Below are 21751 nucleotides of genomic sequence, written 5' to 3'. Positions count from 1 at the left end.
ATAAATGCTGAGTTGTGCTCCGATTTTTTTTAAATAATTGTGCTTATAATACAACGTTTTATATATTCTTAACATAATTTAAATAAAAAAAAATGTATTATTTAATTAAAACAAAATTAAAAATTTATTTATTCTGATAATTTAATGAGTTAAATGTAAAGAATAATTTAATGAAAAGGCACAGCAAACATATATTTTAAATTATCAATTTAGATTTCACACACATACAGGAAAGAATCCAAGATAATCTTTTTACTTGCTTTTCATAATTATTCTTTCACTCGAATTTTCGCTCCAAACGTGTTCACTTATTTCAATTCAAATGGCATATAAGTGTTTTTTCAAATAGTAAATATAAATAGAACAAAAACTATATGTTCCGCTAGTGACTTTCTGTTTATCCGGCATTCCGAACGTCTGAAATCATCTGTCCAGGGTAAAGGTAAAAATAGAGGTAAAAATCCAGTCAAGAGCGAGGATGACAACACGGCCGTTCCTATCCGGAGTCCGGACTCGTTCAATTTCTCACAATCTCTTTTCTCCGCTCCCATATCCGAATTTCTTTCATTCGAAACTCCAGGAACAAATCCAAGTTACCCTGCCTGGCGTTCTTGGCAAGTGCAGTTCAAAGGAAATATAGGGACTTTCCTCTGAACCGGAGCTCGCACGCTCGCCGTAGACACTGGTTTTCTGGTCGTGGCGACGTGCTCGCAGCTCCGGTTCAGTAATCACGGTAGGTCGCGATGCGCGTTTCCGACTGACGAGAGTGTGACGAGCAGTCGGGCGGGCCAGCCAAGCCAAGTCGTCCTCTTTCGTGCGCGAGACTCTCTCCGCGATAAGTACCCTAACCGAGACGGTGGTGGCCGCCGTCGTGCTGCACGCACGCACGCACGAGTGCTGCGGGGTTGAGGGTCGCCGGAGGGTGGTCGCGTGGGCAAGCGTCGCGCCGTCGCGACGCGTCGCGCCGCGGCGACAGTGACAGCTCCGGTGGAGCACCTGAAGAGAGGGTGTGGGCCTCGCGCGACGCGGACGATCACGCAGCGGGACCTTAGGTAAGGTCGTAAGAGGATGGATCCGTGCCGGACACGCTCGCGCCGCGCCGGGGAGGTTCTCGCCCGGCATCCGGGCGAGGAATTAATTCCCTCGGGACTCTTGCTCTCCTTCAGCTTTCCTGCTTCCCCCCGCGAAACCGACCGTTATTACTCGTCTCGCATCGCACGATCGCATGCAATGCGATCTCATCCTCGCGGAAATGCGTGTGACGCTCGCGCGAAGATTCGGGCTCTGACATTTTATCATTGTTCCCATTCGGATACATTTATCACGTTGTACCGAAAAAAAGGATCTGACTTTGATTCCACGCGCGAGAAAAGAAATAGGAGCGGACCGTATCGTCCCCGATCCTCCTCCTTTGAGTCATTTCGACGAAACGCCAGCCAGCCGGAATTCCGGAAATTCCTGCGACTCCGAAAAACCGGAGTTATCTTGCACACGAAGTATGTGCTCGCTCGTAAACAGACGTAAGTCTGGAATCCTGTTCCTTCTTTCATAATTATTTGCAATCGTACGTCTCTAATACGCGTATCTAAAAAAAAGGAGAAAGATGAGTGAAAAAGTGTCAGGTTAGCCTGTTTGATTTAAATTTATACTGATAAACTTGGAAACGTTTAGAGAAAATCTGATTTTTGAAAAACGAGACTGTCGTTAAAAATAAGAAAAATCTTTCTTTCAAATATCTCTGAAGTTTTATAAGTAGAAACGTTATACAGGGTGTCAAAGTTGTAGAAAGAAGAAAAAAATGAAAATTTCGAACATCTGGAAGACGTTTAAAAGATATTTCATTCAAATTTGGTATGCATACTTATGGTATTAAGAATCATTTTCCAGTACCGGTGAAACATTTTTGGATCCACCAAGGGCGTACGTATGGATAAGTTTATATTTTGAAAACAAAGCAGTTTAGGACATATATTTATTCGACCTTTTCTTTCTATGCCACGGAATATCCCTTTCAATTTTTTTGTACTTACTTAGGAAACACTCTGTATATACGTTTCCAAAGTCAAACGTTCTAGAATCGAAACAGAATTTAGACGAATTTATGCGTAGCTGCATAAAATAAACGTGAAAAGAAATTAATTAAATATCACTAATGCGAATAAGATAAGATAAAACAAAAGTAGAATCAAATAATAAATACGAATTTAAATAATAACGAGAGAATTTGCGTAACGAAATCCTCGCAATTAAATGTCAATTAGGTATTCAATTAATTATTACTTAATGCAGAGTATTATATAAAGAGACTGTAAACTGCGGGCATTAAGGTAATTAATCTTACGTAATTAACTCAAAAGTGAAAAGCAAAAAAAGCAAGCGAGCTCCGTAGCAACTCAAGTTTAAACTAAAAAATACCATATTGCGTTCTATCTATTCTGTGTAATTAATCGATTTATATTTTTTTAAGCTCTGTGAAAACAACCTGTTTGATTGGGTCTTCATTCTAAAAGCTGTATTTTAAAAAGCGTCTAAACCAGTAACAATTGTTTATAACATTACAACAACAATAATGCGTCACACATCCAATTGATACGAACAAACTCATCATAAAAAAAAATAAAAGAAATCCCGTGAGCTTTACCGAATGCATTTAGAAGTTTTATGAATTTTAAAATTTTATTATCAGTAAATAAATACAGAAAATATAGACAATAGAATATCAGTATGACGCATTTCATTCGTTTGCTGATTTGGAAACGCTCTGTACACGCGATTGTGCTAAGAAATGTGTCGAGAAGGAATTCCATCTGTCATCACAGCAGGTCCCGAAGATTGCTTACATCGAGGCTTACATCATTAATTGCTGTGCGATCCGTCGCTTAAAGAGCTTGCCTGCTTTCCTTGTTTTTCACTTCTGCGTTAATTACGTAATATTCATTTTCTTAATGCCCATAGTTTGAGTTCTTTTTATATAACAATCTGCATTAGGTAATAATTAATTGCATATCTAATTGACAGTTAATTGCTAGAATTTCGTTACGCGAATTCTCTCGTTATTATTTCAATTATAGTATTTACTATTTAGCTGTACTTTTGTTCTGTTATTTATTCGCGCGTTAGTAATATCGATTTGTTTGTCGGTCTTTAGTAAAGTACTTTGAACGATGATGCTTTTGATTATAGCGTCGTAAATAGCGATATAACGCTGACCACGTAATTTGACTCTATCGCTATCATTATGAATTTTATTATCATTGCCAGTATCGTAATTCTTGCAAACGCATTTATTTATGCGGGCATGAATTTATATATGCGGGGCCGGCATACACACTCGCCCCGAAAATACTCATTTATAAAAGCCGTCGACACGAGCGATGCGGCCCGATTATCGTTATCGATACGAGTAGATTTTCTCTTCCTCTGAAAGAGAGCACGCTAACGTAGGGGGAGATGGGGAACTGGGGAGATATACGTTTACCCCGTTATCAGGCGAGACATCATCAATGTTGCATCCACAATTGTGTGGTTTCTGACCCGATGTATCGAAAATCGAACGTACGTACAGGCCGACAGGCCGCCTCGTCTATCGCGCCGATCGATATTCTCCGCTTTTCACCGTCGCTTTTCACCACGCGACGTTAATTGCACGCGCCGACGACGGACGGAAGATGCATCTTGATGCATCTCGACGCGTTCGCTCCCAGAATCGGCGATACTCACGCGACTCTCGTCGGTCGTCGACGAAACGCCGCCCGGTGGACGCCCGAGTAAAAAAGACTCCGAGCGCGCGCTGACGTTGACAAATACCGTCGTGATAAGCTCTCTTCTTTTTCGGAGAAACACAAAAAAGCGATAGATGCACTTCTGGGAATTTTAACCCGCATTTCATTCTTTCGCACGACTTAAATGCCTTATTTCTCTCTTTTAACACGATAAGAGAAATAAATAATGTCAGATACATGATTGATTTATGGAAATAAAACATCATTATGAGTCGTTAAATTCGATATGCAACGTTGTATTAAATCGAAGAAATGTAAAGATAGCTTTAAAATTATTTTTGTGGAGGAAACATGAAGATTACGTCGTGGATCGTTATTATGAGGTGATTTTATCATTACATAAGCCATTATGTAAAACTTTAGATCATTACTATGTCGCTATAAACGAAGCAATAAAATTATGGAGTATTGTTTCGTATTTTTCCAATTAATTTTTTATTCCTTTAACTTATTGTTTTTATGGCACATTTTAACATTTTATTATAATACTTTATACTTTTTATATACTTTTAATAATATTTTTTTCTCTTTAATTTATAAATTTTATATTTCTCCACATAATTTATAAATTCTGTATTTCTGCATCTGTGAATATATTCATCGCGTATCTTTCTCTTCTGTGTCATTATATCTTGTATTTATATCTCTAATTAAAAGAGAGAGGATGCGACGCACGGATAGCATATTTGCAGCGTGATGAATGTATCTTGTATATGCAAGGGCCAAATATAAATATGAATCGCGCTTTTCTTTTCGCCGCTCATTATCATGAGTTGCATCGCCGCGTTCGTCCTTGACGCTATCGATGATCAATAGTCGTATTGCCGAAGATATATAGTGATTAAATGAAGCATTTAATGCGATTTCCACAATACGTAAACACGACGCCGCATCCCAGCCAACTCTACTTATCGATTTTATTCTACTCAATAAATGCGTTTATTATACGCTATGAATGAGAGATGCAACAGTTTGTCGTGCCGCAAATTAGTTGCTCTTGTAATTAATTGCCGAGTTTTATTTGCGTAACTGCATTTTGAAATAAAAAAAAAAAATATGGAAAATATACCGCGCTAGCATTTGTATCATATTTACTGTACTAATAAAAAAGCTAATAGCAACATTAATTACAAAACAGTAAAATTTATGATAAATTATTTGTTTAATTTACAGTAATGATTTCTAAAATTACTATCTATGTACTTTTATATATTCTTAAAATCAGATAATTTATTTGTATATCATATATTTTTAACGAATAATCTCGTAAAATTTTACCATTACATTTATTCATTAGCATGATGTTTTACGAGATGTTTTACAATTTACTGGTGCCGCGCATTTTTTTCCACCGTTAAAAATTCCAACTGGGAGCTACAGACGGGGAAGGGGAGCGGTCGAAGTTCACGCGGCGACTCTCTCGGATCGATATTCGTATTCTGCGAAGTCGCGAGAGCCTTAACTTAATCTGGGATAGTTTAATCACGCAGAATTATACGCTAACTTCGTTAACTCGTCCCTGTCGATGTGGTCGCCTTTTCGAGGCAACGCTTAAAAAAATTCAGCCCATTAAACACAGATCAAATCTCCTTGAAACTCGAGTCGGTTTATTCGCCGCGCGATATCGGAAATTTTCTTCGGTTATTAGATTGTCATGTAAAACGTTGATTTCCTATTAACGGCTTTCGGGGAAACTTTTTTGAAACTTTGACAGTTTATGGACAGCAAATCGATAATTATTGAATTTAATTATTTTTAATTGTACGTCAAACACACGAGCGAGGAAATCGAGTGTATATGAAATATTAATTCAATTATTATTTTATATATACGATTCTCCGAGCAGAACTTCTGTTGAGAATACTTGAAGTCGTTGTAAAACTATCGATGCTAACCTTGACGAGACATTTGATAGTTACCAATTACATATTTATATACGCACTCGGATATAAGCAGCAAACGGGGATTCACTGTTATCATTTTCGAATCGACGACCCAGAGAGTCAATCATCGAAGATAACTATTGATAAAATCTATCAGTAGATAAATTTATCTTTATTGATATTGGTAGTAATGTATTTCTATCAATTTCCCAATTTTTATTAATAAAATCGTTCCGAAAAGAGAATTAAGTTTATTGACATTACATTGTAGTTAAATATTAGAATCTAAACAAATTTTTGATTATATAGATTATATATATTATAATATAAAATATTACTATAATAAAATTTTTTTGATAATAATTTAATTATTAAATTAACACAGTTTTCCAATACACACAATGTCTAATAAATTAAACAAATTATATTCATAATAATAAATGTTATCAATTATAGACTGAATAAGATTTTATAACTATTTAATAAATCTGAGAGAAAATATGTAAGTAAAAAAAAGCACCCATTGTATAAGGGGTTTTGGGCTATGAACACTTAACTTCTATATGCATTTGTAGAGGAGGTTGATAGAAATAATAATACCATAGTCTCACAGGTCTCAAAAACATGGGAAAGGATTAGGCCAGTCAAATTAGACATTTGAGGTCTAAAGTGATGCGAACTTTTTTATTCCTTTTTAGGCGTGTTGGGAGTGTTTAGAAAAGCTTATTTTTGAGTTGTCGTATCATGAGACCCAGAGCTTTTTGAGGGGGGAGGGGGAACCAAAATTTTCGTTTTTTTGCAATAACTCGGCGAATGTTGATAAAAAATGAATGACTAACCCCTCATTTTGTAGCTTTTTTAAAGCCCTACAATTCATCTTAAGAAGACCCCCAACCTAAAATCAATATTTTTCGAGTTTTAGCCTGTGAAAGGGGGAAAAAAATAAAATTTTCGCGGTTTTTTTGCATTTATCTCGTTTCGATTAATAGATAGCACTTTTTCGCTCCTGAGAAAGTTGTAGGGCTTGAAAAAACGAAGAAAATGGGCGGTAACTCGTTCCGATTCGTCAAAAATTGAGCCCTTCAAAAAGCTCTGGGTCTCATGATACGACAACTCAAAAATAAGCTTTTCTAAACACCTCCAACACGCCTAAAAAGGAATAAAAAAGTTCGCATCACTTTCGAGCAAAAGCCTTTTTTTGTCTAATTTGACTGGCCTAGATAGGTATTTTCTGGAGCGTGAATTTAGCATATAATATTAGCTAATTGGCACTAAAAGCTTTACACTATTTAATTTAAATATTATATTACTAACTTTATAAAAAATAATATATTTTTTATCGTCCAGACTTCCTTGCCTTCAGGACACTTTCCTGTGGTGACGGCAGTAACGAACAAACTTATTGGTTTGTTCGGCTAAGTCAATCCTGCGGCCGGTTTACTTTCGGCCGAAAGAAAAAAAACACTCAAACGCAAGAATCAAGCTACATCAAGAGCATATTAAGATATTTTCATATTATTTTCTGACAATTATAACGGTGAAGATAATAATGAATATAGGTATTAACTGTATTAAGACTGGTAATTGAACCGGTTAGAACCGCATACCGTCCCAGAACCTAAACTTATTTTTCTAATAATGTATACAACAATACCTACAAAATGGCATATGATTCAATGTTGTGCGCCAATGGCCCATTTTGGGCGAGGTTCTTTAAGTCGCTTTTTACTTTTTCATAAATTTTGAAAGGGCTTTGCCGATATTTCGTTGCATTGTAATTTTGAAGTGACAAATTGCAAAATAATAGGATATGCGTATTCTACTACAGCGTAGCTTTATCACTTATCGTATACCATCCCATCAAAAGCTCGCGCGACGCAGAAGCTTGCAACATGGCCCACACACGCAATATGTCCGATAATAGCTAATAAATTGTGTAATATAGCGGCTCGTTTATCAGCCCTCACGTGTGCGAAAATTTCCTGCAGAATTTCCCGTCGACTACAGAATTTCCCATTTATACTACCAGGAAAATCCGAGAAGAACTATCGAGCATTAATATACAGTTAGAAGGAAACATTTTCTTCATCAATTTTAAACCTATATGTAGCGAATATTGAAATTAATTAAAAGCTTGCTTAGTTTGATATTGTAAGGAATCGTTCTATAAAAATTATAAAAATCTTTTCACCACATTAACGATAGGGGAGACTTGTTGGCATTGTTTTCACAATTTCGGCATTTGAGTTTTTAAACAACTAATTTTCATAATTAAACATGCAGTACTAATATAATAAAAAGAACCTTTCTCTACATTTTTATGCCAAGAACGCTCCTGTATACTGTATACTTTCTTTGTAATAAGTGAAATACGAACATGCTGCATTGTAGCCAACTTGCCCCGATAGTAGAGTAAGTTGGCTATGCGATAAAAAGTCCATGTTAAATTAATGAAAACGTAATAGAAACACAAAACGGGTAACAGATATGTAGGTACTTCTTGATAAAGATTGTATCTTTTAAAGTTATTTTATAATGATCGAATAGCAAAATACTGTTACAGAAAAACAATTGTAAATTATTTTAGATGTAGCTTTCTTCAATGTAAAAATATTAATATAAATATATATCTAGCTGCTATCTACAGCGTTGTAGGTAGCAAATCACATGCTCACACAGGTCTCACGCGCGCGGCAACAAGTCAAGCTAAGCATGCCTTGATATGAGCCAACATACCCCATTCCTACATGCGTTTGATTTCAGTCGTTTTCTTACTGTTGTTCCTCAAAATGACATGTCGTATAGTAACAGAAAGTTTTTTTTAACTAATAATACGTCACTTTGATTTACTTCTCAAGCTGAAGAGCATTAATACGATATTTTGAAACGCTCGATTGCTACTTCTTGAATTAGAGTTTTCTCTTTTCTATTGTAATACTTTTTTGATTTATATAAAACTTTGGGAAAAGTATAATACTTATATTATAAAAGAGATATTTTGTGATAACTTTTCCATTATTTCTTTCGCTATAAATACATAAACGGAACAATTGTAAAGCAAAACGAAGAATGAGTTATTGTGTCAAAATTAAATTTTAAAATAAACGGAACACGGTCCATGTTACTGACAAACAGAACATTTCACAAAGTTCCATATATTCCGTATTTTTCTCTCTTTTTCTCTTTTGTTGAGCAATTCGTGCCTCGCGTAAATAAGTTATTTCCGGCGGGATCAAGACCTGCCGAACATTTTGAGGTACGAAAACCAAACGTTCGTATCGTTCGTCTGGCGTTTATAGTCACATACAGGGTGTCAAAAAGTCGCAGCGCTAATTTTCTTGACTAGTTTTAATAATGCTAAAATTAATTTCATCTCCGTGAAGATTCATTTAGATTCTTTCCATTCTGACTATTTTAAATGTCTCCTTTATTTTCTTAATTTAGAAACGTTTAATATCATCATATTAAATAGCGATTTATCAGATTCATTTAAGGAAGAATTGATCGTACGTTGGAATTAAAGGATTTTATTGTAGCGTGTGTCTCGATGCGTTCTGGAATAATGGAAACAGTATAACGTAGCTTCTGAATAATCCAGTTTTCCCCGGTCAGATTCAGACGAGCTAAACACGGCGCGAATCCTGGTGTATACACGGGCCACCCTGTGTATACAGAATAATGACGTCAACGGCGATTGAGTAGTATGATTCCCGGTAGTTTCGTACCGGTTATAGAATCACTGTAACAGGTATAAGTGCGCTAAACTACAGGCGACTTAGAATGCAACGCCATCGTTCGTATATAATATACGCCTCCGCGTCGTTTATTTGCCGTCAAAAGCGCAATCAGGCTCCGAAATCGCGATGAAAGCTCGTTAAACAATATAACGGATTATCTATGCGAAACGAAAAAAATAATTGGGCCTCGTATCCGTAAACTGACTGACACTCTCGTCTCGACGTGAGAGCTTCGCGAGGGAAAAAACGGGAGGCCAATGATTGCGTCTGACGTGCAATGTGCAGCGCAATATGCACTGAATGAATTAATCTGTGCTCTTTTTATCCTTCATTTCAACTCTCTTAAAACCGAATTAAACGCAAAGGGAATTGAACGCGATTAAAATGGGCAGAGTGAAACGTTTGCGAATTAAATAACTTTCTCTGCGAATTTCGATTTATTTTCCAATTACTTAGCAAAATGAGAAAAATAAATTGAAATTATCAAATAAATATTAATAAAATATCTTATGCAAATATACTATATTTACTGGGTAAATATTTAACTTCAGTTAATTAATCTTACTCTATTTGGTATCTCATAACATCGCCGAATAAACAGCCACTTTATTAAAATAAACGAAGTTTACCGATTGGTTTGTGTTTCTGGGCGTAATTGGTTTTTTCACGATTGTTTGATTTATGGAGGATCGCGATAACGACCGCGAGAATGCCTGCTCAGACATTTATATACCAGACCGCAGATAACATGCGAATGACGTCAAATGAATCGTAAGCTTCCGTCCGTTGACCCAGCATGCAAAATTTGCCCTGAATCGTTCAAAAGGATTATTCGGTCAGAATTCGCGGACAATTGACGAATGGGGATTCCAAATGAGAGGATGAGAGACTAACATTTTGCGTTATCTCATTCCTTCTTTGATATTTAAAATATTCAGCGTACTAAATGTTATTCCAATATTTCAGCTTGATTTATATTTTATGTTTAATAAAACTTTAATTATTTGATGTAATAACATTTCATGTTTTCGCGTGGAATAAGCGAGTCTCAAAATAGATGAAATTTGTCCCGCGCCTAATCTTCATGTTATCTTCGTGATACGTAGTTGGAGACGCTGATTATGGCGCGCAGATTGATAAAGAAACATATTTTCGGTGCTCCGAGATAACATTTGGCATAATGACGTCAAATATATGTACGCAAGTTCCCTATTCCTTTCCGCTGACCCGTTTCATCGACATTAGATATCCAGCACGATCTTATATTCTCGCATACTTTCGGTTATATATGGCGTTACAGAAAAACAACGTTCTCCGTCTCTTTCTCAGTTAAATATTCGCCAAAATATACAACATAATAATAAAATATTTTTTAAATATTTTCTTGTATATAATATATATTAAAACATTAAAGGAAAGAGAAAAAGGAAAGAAATATTTGCTTCATTAATTAATCAAACATAATAGGTCGTTTCTTAAAAAAATAAATAAAGACTTGATAGAATACTTAAACAAAAATAATAATAGAAATTAAGAATAATTTTTTAAATAAATACAGAAAAAAATAAAATATAAAATGCACCACACTAGGTATTCTTCTAATAAATGACAAATCCTACATAGCAAAATAGTTTTGAGCAGCCAGCAAATTAAATAAAAGTAAATGTCTCATGAAATTCACCTTTCTCTGCCTTAATGAATGTAGTATCGATTTTCTCTCAAAGAAAATTTGATCAGTAATTTAATGGGAAAATTGTTAAGACAGGAATTAAGCTTGAGAAGTGTAAATTGGTAATACGAGCTCACTTTTCAATTAATTGAAAGTAAACTTTATTTAAGAGTAAACTTTTTTTTAATACCTTGATACTTTCGGGAAATGTAAAAATTGATGTCTGTCTGCACGGTAAACAAAGCAAAATCCAATCTAAATTTTGAAAAAAATTTATAAAAGCTATTTTCTAGAATATTTCCCTCTTTCTCTTTCTCTCTCTCGTGTTTTATTTGAATAGCACGCGGTATTAAATCCATCTCGTATTACAATTGGCCACTTGTGTATCTGTAACCGATACCGGCACGCGGTGTGTAAATCCCGTGAGTACAAATTATTGTACGAGCATTATCGTATTAAGTATTATACGAGCGCCGATTGAAATTGACATCTATTTGCTGGAGCAGTTCAGTGCAAGCTCGGCGTTGTCCCGAAGTGCTCCGCCATCTTTTACCGCGCTTGCATTTCGACGTAATTTCAATTCAGAGCGACCAGTTTATCACAGCAGCGAAATAAAGAAAAATGCAAATTTGTGCACACAAAGTTGTGGATCCGTGAAATGCAATACACGCTGATATTTTTCCAGAAAGACACATCGGATTAACGTTGTTTTGCAGAACTTAGTTTGTGCACAATAAACAGTTAAACGTGAAATTTATGATAAAAAGGACGAAAAATTATAAAAGTTTTGTGCTAACATTTATATAATATAATTAAATTAAGTTACAAATAATTCAAATTAATTAAAGATTAAATTCTGATTATATTAAGTGTTAAAGATACTATAATTTTTATAATTACTCTAAATAAGCTGATAATTAAACAAAAGTACCTGCATTAATGAGAGAATTAGGGGAGAATATGATAGAGGTAAATTTAGAATTAATAGTCAAACTCTCTAACAAAAGAAAAAGAAAATTTTACAATTTTACAATCTTATGATATTAAAGAGATAATTCCAAAATATGTGATTTTACAATTATTAATAAATTGTTTCGTTAATAACTTCTTAGCAAATAATTTCTGTCGGCAGTGGGAGAGCTCGGAATCGGACTTCTCAGACACTGAGGACTCAAATGAGTTAGGGGCCAACGTGGGCCCCGAGATCACCACGATGGACACTATAGACAGTGTCAACAAACGAGCCACACGTGTCTTCAAGAAGTCCAGCCTCAATGGCAAGATCACGGTTTACCTTGGCAAGAGAGATTTCGTCGATCACATCACACATGTTGATCCTATTGGCACGTATCTATCATAATTAGTCCACGCGTTTTCAAACAAGAACAATGTATAGATTTTTAATTTATGTATATTATGTCACATGTATATATATCATAATATCATAGCATCATAATATCATAGTATCATAATATTATAGTATCATAACATCATAATATCACAATATTACAATATCATAATATCATAGTATCATAATATAACGATTTTATGCAATTAAGCATTTTCTTAGGATTTCATGTTAAAAGATATTTTTATAATTTTATAGACGGGGTTGTTCTGATCGATCCTGACTACATAAAGGATAGAAAAGTGTTCGGTCATGTTCTCGCGGCGTTCAAGTACGGCAGGGAGGACCTGGACGTTCTCGGGCTGACTTTTCGTAAGGATCTCTATCTAGCGGCAGAGCAGATTTTTCCAGTGCTGCAAGGATCGCAGCCTCCCAGGGAGCTGACGCGATTGCAGGAGAGATTGATCAAGAAGTTGGGCAGTAATGCATACCCCTTTTACTTCGAGTTACCACCCCACTGCCCCGCTTCGGTTACCCTGCAACCGGCACCAGGTGACACCGGCAAACCTTGCGGTGTAGACTACGAACTGAAAGCGTTCGTAGGTGAAACGCAAGATGATAAACCGCACAAACGGTACGAATATACAAAATTAAAGAAATTATTCTTTCAAATAGAAGAAACTTTTTTTCATTTTAGAGTAAAATAAATCTCTATTAAAGAGAGATACATCAAAGATACTTTTTTCTTAATATTTCAACTCTTGTTTTAATATAAAAATTAATATTTTGATTACTAAAACAACAAATAAGTCTGGTCTTAATTATTTTATTGTAATTAGTGTTGAAACTAATTCCACTCGTAGGAGCTGCGTGAGGCTGGCGATCAGGAAAATTATGTACGCGCCGTCGAAGCAGGGCGAGCAGCCCTCAGTGGAAGTCAGCAAAGAGTTTATGATGTCTCCGAACAAGCTGCATCTAGAAGCCTCCCTCGATAAGGAGCTCTATCATCACGGCGAAAACATAGCTGTGAACGTGCATATAGCGAACAATAGCAACCGGACTGTGAAAAAGATAAAAGTGTCGGTTAGGCAGTTCGCGGATATCTGCCTGTTCTCCACGGCGCAATACAAGTGCACCGTCGCCGAAGCCGAAAGCGAGTGAGTATTCTTTAGTTAATTACCACGCATTCATTATCAAGAGTTTAAGATATCGCACCCTGGATAATATCAAAAAAACGCCAAAAAATTTGTAATAAATCGGGGTAATGTGATTTAAAAAGCTGTTTTGACGAAAAAACCAATCGTGAATTTCATGAAAGTTAAATTTTCGTTATAAATGCCTCTTTAACTTTAATTTCTGTAACTCTTAAAGATTTTAAATAAATATTTTATTTAATTTTTCTTAGGAAATAAAGAAAATAATTGTTTAACATTAGATACAAAATTCTTTAATTTATAAGTCACGAAGATTCTCAAAAACCGCTTTTTAATCGCCATCATATAAATAGTCTTAGTTGGAAATTAACGTTTTTTAATTCAGTAAGCTAATTTAAAACTTTTTATAATTCAGGCAATAAATTTAGCGTTTTTAACGATCCATACTCTAAGCATCTATTTGCGAAGCATCGTTAGATATATATCTATAAGATTTTGAGACTCGGCGGGTCTCTGACGATGGTGACCAGCTTGAATTGCGTCAAAGTTTTTTTAGCATACAGTGAGGCGGGGGGGGGGAGCGCGATAACATGCGATAAACAAGACTGTAACGAGCAGGAAAATAAAATTATTGCACTGGCAGTATAGGGGTAGCGCCAGGATTCACCCTGAGTAAGGTGTTTTCTCTAAGGCCGACGCTTGCCGAGAACAAAGACAAGCGGGGTCTTGCTCTAGATGGTCAGCTTAAACACGAGGACACCAATCTCGCGTCTAGTACAATGTGAGTGCGAGATTAAAGAGCTCGCTGTTTCCCTCATTACTCTCTCACCTTCTCTGCCGGGTACTAAGGAAGAAAAAAAAGAAATGACGGAGGCTGGAAGCCGAATACGGTTCGCCGACTACGATCGTTACGATATCTCATGGCGAATGTCCGGATTTTATAGGAACTCATCGTGTTCAAGTGCTATAAAAGACGAAGCGTAGTAAGATGCTATCAAATTGCTTTTTAGAATAGCTTTACAATGTTATTGAGAGAGACAAAATTTGCTGAGATACTAGACTAGATCGTTTTAACAGCTTTTAAATTAGATTACATTAATCTCAATAGTCTTTCAGATATTATAACATAAAAAAGTCGTTACTCTATAACTAAAATATGCAAAAAATCGAGTCTTTAAACACATAAAGTAATATAATTTAAAAATCAATCAATTTGCTTATAAAAAAATAAAATAAAGAATTAAATTTGGTTGAATTCTTTTTCATTCAAGACATCAACTACTTTGCTTTTCGTTAATAAGTTGATCTTAATAAGAAAAATTACAAAATTGATAAGAAATATTAAAGGACAAGACCAGCCTCCTCGTTCATTCCTTTTTTTTTATTAATGCAAAAAAGTAAAAAATGGAATGGCAGCATTTTCTTGGTGATTTTGTGCTGGGGATTTTTAACGCGGTGGTCTGTAATCACGTATGGATCTCGATCGGTGGTGGTCTCATTTCTTCTGCAAAGCTCCTTCTCTCTCTCTTTATCTATCTCTATACACATTATTCCTTTTTTCTCTCCCCTTTCCCATATTAAATATATTTCTAGATTCTGTTTTCTTTCCGTGTACTAAAATATATTTTACGAATTCTAAAAGTAAATTTTTCTGCATTAATATGTAACTGTAAATGTCTCACACCCTACGTAACCCTTTCATTAAGCACTAAGGTATTGTGAAGCCCTCGTCCTGTTCTCGTCTTTCGCAATCGTAGTCTGTATCACAGCGTGAGGCACAAGCTGATATATCGTACTATCACGAGGTTTATGAGTGTTACAGAAAACATAATTTATTTGAGTTGTTTACGTGTCATACTGCCGTATTTTAATTAAATATTTTAATTAAATCATAATATGCTCGGTAGAAAATTGAAATTCTGCGAAACTTCTCTCGGCTTAGATGCGCAGGAGTATTATAATATGATAGTTATCACTGAATTAAAATAACAAATCATAATCAAATATTGATTATAATATCTTGATCTTTATTATTTGTTATTTTTATTTAGTGATAACCATTATATTATAATACTTCTGATGATAATCAAGATATCGATTAATATCTTGATTAGCATCAAACAATTTTTATGTATTTAAAGATAACAAATTTATTTGGAAAGTGTATATATTTATCTGGAATATTTATTTGGAAATTGTATCTAAATGCGTTTTTTGCTCCTTTAATACACATACATAAATTAATATTGAATATTAAAAATGTTAAAAAAGATACGTTTTGCGAATTGATCGATGCGAGATCTCGGCCCGCAAGTAGGTATAGCAGCACGTTAACACTCATGCTGGTTGTGTGTTCAAATGTCAGGGAGGGATGCCCGGTGGGCCCGGGTTTCACGCTGAGCAAGGTGTTCACCTTGACACCCCTTCTGGCCAACAACAAAGATAAATGGGGGCTCGCCCTCGACGGCCAACTCAAACACGAGGACACCAATTTGGCGTCCAGCACCCTGTAAGGACGCGATGCCTGAAATTGAGCCTGCGACACATATGCAGACACATGTCTAGACATTGATACGCCGTACCGTTTCGGTCGCGCATTTAGCGTCGCGAAGGATAATGTCCAAAAATTATGAAAGTTTGACACCGGAGCTTGACATATAGTGTTTCCTAAACTTTCAACAGCTTGACAGACGCGTAGCAATTGAACGACAGAGATCTGTACTATTGAATATTTAAACACGTGTTATAGAGGAGACCGGGGCTCGTTGGCACCGTTTTCACAATTTCGGCATTTGAGTTTTTAAACAACTAATTTTCATGATTAAACAGTACTAATATAATAGAGAGAACCTTTCTTTACATTTTCATGCCAAGAACGCTCCTGTATGCTCCTGTATACTGTATAGTTTCTTTGTAATAAGTGAAATACGAACAAGCTGCATTGTAGCCAACTTGCCCCGATATTAGGATAAGCGACAAAGGTCCATGTTAAATTAATGAAAACACAAAGTAATAGAAACACAAAACGGGTAACAGATATGTACTTCTTGATAAAGATTGTATCTTTTAAAGTTATTTTATAATAATCGAATAGCAAAATGCTGTTACAGAAAAACAATTGTAAATTATTTTAGATGTGACTTTTTTCAATATAAAAATATTAATATAAATATATATCTAGCTTCTATCAGCATTGTAGGTAGCAAATCACATGCTCACACAGGTCCCACGCGCGCGGCAACAAGACAAGTTAAGCATGCCTTCATATGAGTTAACATACCCCATCCCTACATGCGTTTGATTTCAGTCATTTTCTTACAATAAATTACTGTTGTTCCTCAAAATGACACGTCGTATAGTAACAGAAACTTTTCTTTTAAACTTTTAACTAATAATACGTCACTTTGATTTACTTTTCATGCTGAAGAGCATTAATACGATATTTTGAAAGGCTCGAAAATTTACTTGCCACTTCTTGAATTAGAGTTTTCTCTTTTTCTAATGTAATACTTTTTTGATTTAAATAAAACTTTGGAAAAAGTACATATATATCATAACATTCATAAAAGAGATATTTTGTGATAACTTTTCCATTATTTCTTTCGCTATAAATACATAAACGGAACGCATTACCAACTTGCCTTTTGTGCCAACGAGCTCCGGTTTCCCTTACATACATATTTATTTAATAAAAGAGAGAAATAATAAAATAGAAAGTTTTGTAGGGATATTATTTTTGTATTGAGGTATACTGTATGAACTTTGCTATTAAAATAAGAAAAAATTTTTACAACTTGTAAGAATTTTGTAAACATGTATGGGAAAATTTTGGTAGGTATAATTAAAAAATATATATATATAGATATTTAATAAATAGATTTAATAAAATATTTCTACAAAAATCCAAGAAAATTTTTGTAATATTAGAATATTATTTAGACACATAAATTATTAGATTATAAATTATTATAAAAACTATTTTAAGAATTTCTTCAAGTATATAATAATTAATTATCCACGAAGTTAAACATAAACAGAAATTATTTAAATAGAAAAGTTGTGTTTAAGAAACACTGAAATTCAACACGGGCGGGAAAATTTTCCAAACGAGCGCTAAATGCGGGAGTGAGAATGCGGACGGCATATTTTTTACACACGTGTCGTTCACGCACGCAACGCGCAGCTGAATATACACCTTTGGGAATTTCTCATTTTCGTGCGCAACGCTTTCCACACAACGGCCGGAAAATACATGTTGGCTGCCTGCAACGAAGCTTTTCTCAACGATCGATCGATCGAGATGGCGAGCGACTGGCTCAATCATTGTCGAACGACGTGTAATTTCTGTTTTTGCGAGATTCGCACTCAAACTCACTTGGGAATCGTTCCTCCCGCGCATCCTGAATTTCTTAGACCCGGATCCATGGATGTCCATAAACGGAAGAGATTTTGAGATCAATAGCTTTCCAGGATTTTTTAATATTAAAAGATCTTAAAATTCAATGAATCTTGAAATCCATGGATTCTGAGATCCGATTTTAATTCTTTCGATACCATTTTCATGACGTTTTCTGACATTGACAAGGTTCTAAAATTAAATCTGAATTATGATTTTAATATTTAATATTGGCATACAACATTTTAAAGAATAAATTTGATTATTTTTCTGACAAAACACGTAACGTTTTATCTTTTGGCATTACGTAAAACTAAACTCGGCGACCTGAATACATAACTAATTGTTTTTGCAAGAAGAAACCTTCGTCTTCTCTGTTATCTTCTTTTTGCCCCGAATAAAACTTTTTGAACTTTCGCTGGGTCATATATTTTCCAATGGTACCGGAAGGATTAGGAAATTGCGATCCAAGAGATTTAGGATGTAAGATACCCCTAAAGCAAAAAAGTTTAAACCGAAATCCCATCCTCCTGCTTGTGCTCGTATAAAAATATGGCATCGCCACCGCATTGTGCCTGCATGGACAAATTAGAAATTGTTCATTTTTTGCTGCGAAGCTGTATGAATAGCTTGACTAAAAGATATGTACGTGATTACTGCTTTATATAAATGTTTAAATAAATAGTACTGTAAATGTATAAATTGCCGCTTGCTTCTATCTATTTGCGACTAATCGAGTTAATTTACAATTCTTTTCTTGTGTTGCTTTCCATCGTTGTGCATGACGCCATTACACACAATTAATTTTGCATGAGCTTTCATGTAGCGTTTACATTAATCGTTTATAATGCGTTATAATGACAACAGTAAATATAATTCGCAGTGTGGTTGACCCGGCGCAGCGTGAAAACCTTGGCATAATTGTCCAGTACAAAGTTAAAGTCAAACTGTGCCTCGGTGCTCTAGGAGGGTAAGTGATTAGTCATTACTTATTTAACACGTTGACTATTAACTCTCGCCACTCACCTGGGGTCATTTTTTATCTCATGCAGCACTTAAAAATAGCAACATTTTATCGAAGATAATGATTCCGAATAGTTATTTTTATAGAAATATATTTATACTTTTTGTTACTTTTGATTTCAATAAAAATGGTTTCATATATTAAAACTCCTTTTTTCAATAAAATGAGTAATTATAAAGTGAGGTCCGAAATGACCCCAGGTGGGTTATATGAAATTCTAAAGTAGGTGGGGGTGAGGGTTAAAGGAATGACCTAAAACAGTCACTCAACGTAATAATAATTTTGTTACAACAACTGTAAAAAGAGTATTGCTAAGTGAATACTTTTAGATTGAGTTAATGGTTTTAATTTTGACGGACAACACCAATCTAACAATAAGATACTCTAAGATACTCTAAGATATTCTAAGGTCGGTATTAATATAGTCAGATCTTATATTTAAGATCGTCTTAAATTTGGTCAAAGGCAGTCTTAAGATTCCATCCAACTAATGACCATATTAATATCTTAAGACATTACTTAAGACGGTCTTGAAATAATACCGGACTATTAATACCAACCTAAGATTTTTTCAAAAATTTCCTAAGAATTTTTAGAATAACAAATTTAACACTTCTATTTAATATTACTATTATATTCTGATCAATAGGGAATTAGTCGCGGAACTGCCCTTCATTCTGATGCATCCTAAACCGGAAGAAGAGGAACCAGTGCCGTCCACAGCTCGACCAAGCCCTACGCACAAAACTGAAAGCGGGGAAGTCCCGCTTGACACAAACCTTATCCAATTGGATGCGTGAGTAACTTAAAACATAGCAATTTCGAAGAAAGTACAATTTTTGAAAAAATTATGAATTTGTGATTAGTAAATCGATAAAACCTTATTTGAAGTTTTACGAATGATTATAGATATATTTTCTAAGTCGGAGAGTAAAATATCACTCAAAACGTGTGAAAATTGAGCCTGTGCACTTCGAGTGATTCGCCATTCTCAGAAAGAGTAAAATTGCGCTCTACAAGTTGGAGTGTAATCGCACTACATTTGAGTGAAAGGGCACTCTTTTCGAGTGCAGTAGATCAATGTCTGTAGGAGTGAATTATGTCACTCTACAATTTTGAGTGGAAAATTGTCAGTTAGAGTCATTTATTAGTTTATTTTTAATGAATCATTATTCACTATAGCTTTGGAGTGAGATCGTATCACTCCGGTAGAGTAGCCGCTTTAAAAATTTGAGTGAAAAATTCACTCTTACCTTATGAGTGCTTGTATTTATATACTCAAATTAAAGTGAAAACCCTCTTTTTTGGAGTAACTATCGCAATCACTTTAATATATTACCTAGTGGCGACACTATGAGATTTTAGAGAGTATATAATGCAGTTCTCTTCTGACTATTTTCTGATTTATATATCTATTCTCAGGGAGGCAGATGGCGACGACGATATAATCTTCGAAGATTTCGCTCGTTTGAGGCTGAAAGGCGAAACAGAAGCTTGACCGTGTTCCGCTGACACCTTGACACGTATCGATCAAGTGACTTTGACGCCACCATGCCGCACGCAAGACGGAAGTTGCACAATTTCGCCAATGATGCCAATAGTAGCTATGTCGCAGCAACAAACTTAAACGACATTAGTGTTCAACGACGTTATTGCTGTTTATTGCTGCGGTATATCATTGCTACCCTTAAACGCAAAATGTCGATAACGATGTTCCACCGTTTTGGCACATTAAAATTTATTACAGTAGTTTAATGAAAAAGATAAAAGAGTAATAGTTATTAAAAAGAAAAAAGTATATAAGGGAGAAATTTTTCGAGCTGTTCACATTTTTTGTGCAATTTCAGATTTTTGCGTAATATAAAAAAACAACGTAAATTGGAAATGTTATCGAGAAACTTCTTTTTCAACAATTGTCATTTTTACACTGCAAATCCAAGTGTTATTTTAGCCGAAGCTAACACATTTTAACTAACTCTTCTTACACATTTCTTGCCGGTTTAAATTTTAAATCACGTCATTTAACACAATTGAACACATTAACTTTTAATTTAATACGATTAAACGTATTAAATGACGTAATTTAATATAAAGAAACACGTAAAAAGAGCTTCTGTCTAATGTGTCATTTTTAGACGTTTATACGTGTAAAAATAACACGCTTGGATTTGCAATGTATTGATTGTCGCGAAAGTAATGAAAAATACATACAGGAAGTTGAAGTTTCTCAAGAGCAAACAGTTTTCTTGTTTGTTTTTAAGCTAGCCTACATATTATATTTATGAAACAATTAACAAATGAAATAACTAAATAATTAATTAAGCCATTTTTGTGGCACATGCTCTTTATTTAATCATGATGATAATTTTGATTTGTGAGGAAGCGGCGGATTTTGTAATTAACATTCACGAATTTTTCATTAACACCGTCGCCATTTTTACGCTCTGGATCAGAAGACTGATTTTAGGAAGAACATCCAAGAATCTAGCCAATGATGTATTTATCGTTAAATTTTTAACAATAAAAGAAAAACCTATTGCAGATGAAATCTACAAAATTCGGTATCTTATTCTTCAAAAATTACAATTTTAAAGTTGGTATTAATTCAATTATTTAATCAATTATATAAATCACAGATTAATTCAGAAAATATTATTTAATTACCACATAATTCAATTAAAGCTATTAATTGAAATTATTTCACAATTAATTAAATACGGGATTTATATACATAAATCCGAAAATGAAATTCTTTAGA

General features: G+C 34.7%; 1 protein-coding gene across 5 annotated transcripts; it reads left to right on the top strand.

The window, feature by feature from the left end:
* The first annotated feature begins 275 nt into the window (after positions 1-275).
* LOC112468434 (beta-arrestin-1-like) lies at positions 276-21638 on the top strand. 5 transcript variants are annotated; one of them, XM_025037598.1, is made up of 9 exons: positions 276-733; positions 12204-12414; positions 12678-13053; positions 13283-13576; positions 14217-14354; positions 15939-16082; positions 18853-18939; positions 19643-19789; positions 20416-21638. In XM_025037598.1, exons 2-9 carry the CDS (start codon positions 12285-12287, stop codon positions 20489-20491), a joined length of 1392 nt encoding a protein of 463 aa, XP_024893366.1. In that variant the 5' UTR covers positions 276-733; positions 12204-12284; the 3' UTR covers positions 20492-21638. The 5 variants fall into 5 exon arrangements, with proteins under 5 accessions (XP_024893366.1, XP_024893365.1, XP_024893364.1 ...); XM_025037597.1 differs by lacking the exon at positions 276-733 and adding an exon at positions 743-1052; XM_025037596.1 differs by lacking the exon at positions 276-733 and adding an exon at positions 11926-12040.
* Positions 21639-21751: the final 113 nt, after the last annotated feature.

Source organism: Temnothorax curvispinosus, unplaced genomic scaffold (genome assembly GCF_003070985.1).
Source record: "Temnothorax curvispinosus isolate PA1 unplaced genomic scaffold, ASM307098v1 QBEX01018473.1, whole genome shotgun sequence".
Classification (NCBI taxonomy): domain Eukaryota; kingdom Metazoa; phylum Arthropoda; class Insecta; order Hymenoptera; family Formicidae; genus Temnothorax; species Temnothorax curvispinosus.
Note: the sequence above shows the minus strand (reverse complement) of the source record. Positions and strands in the feature narration are given on the sequence as shown.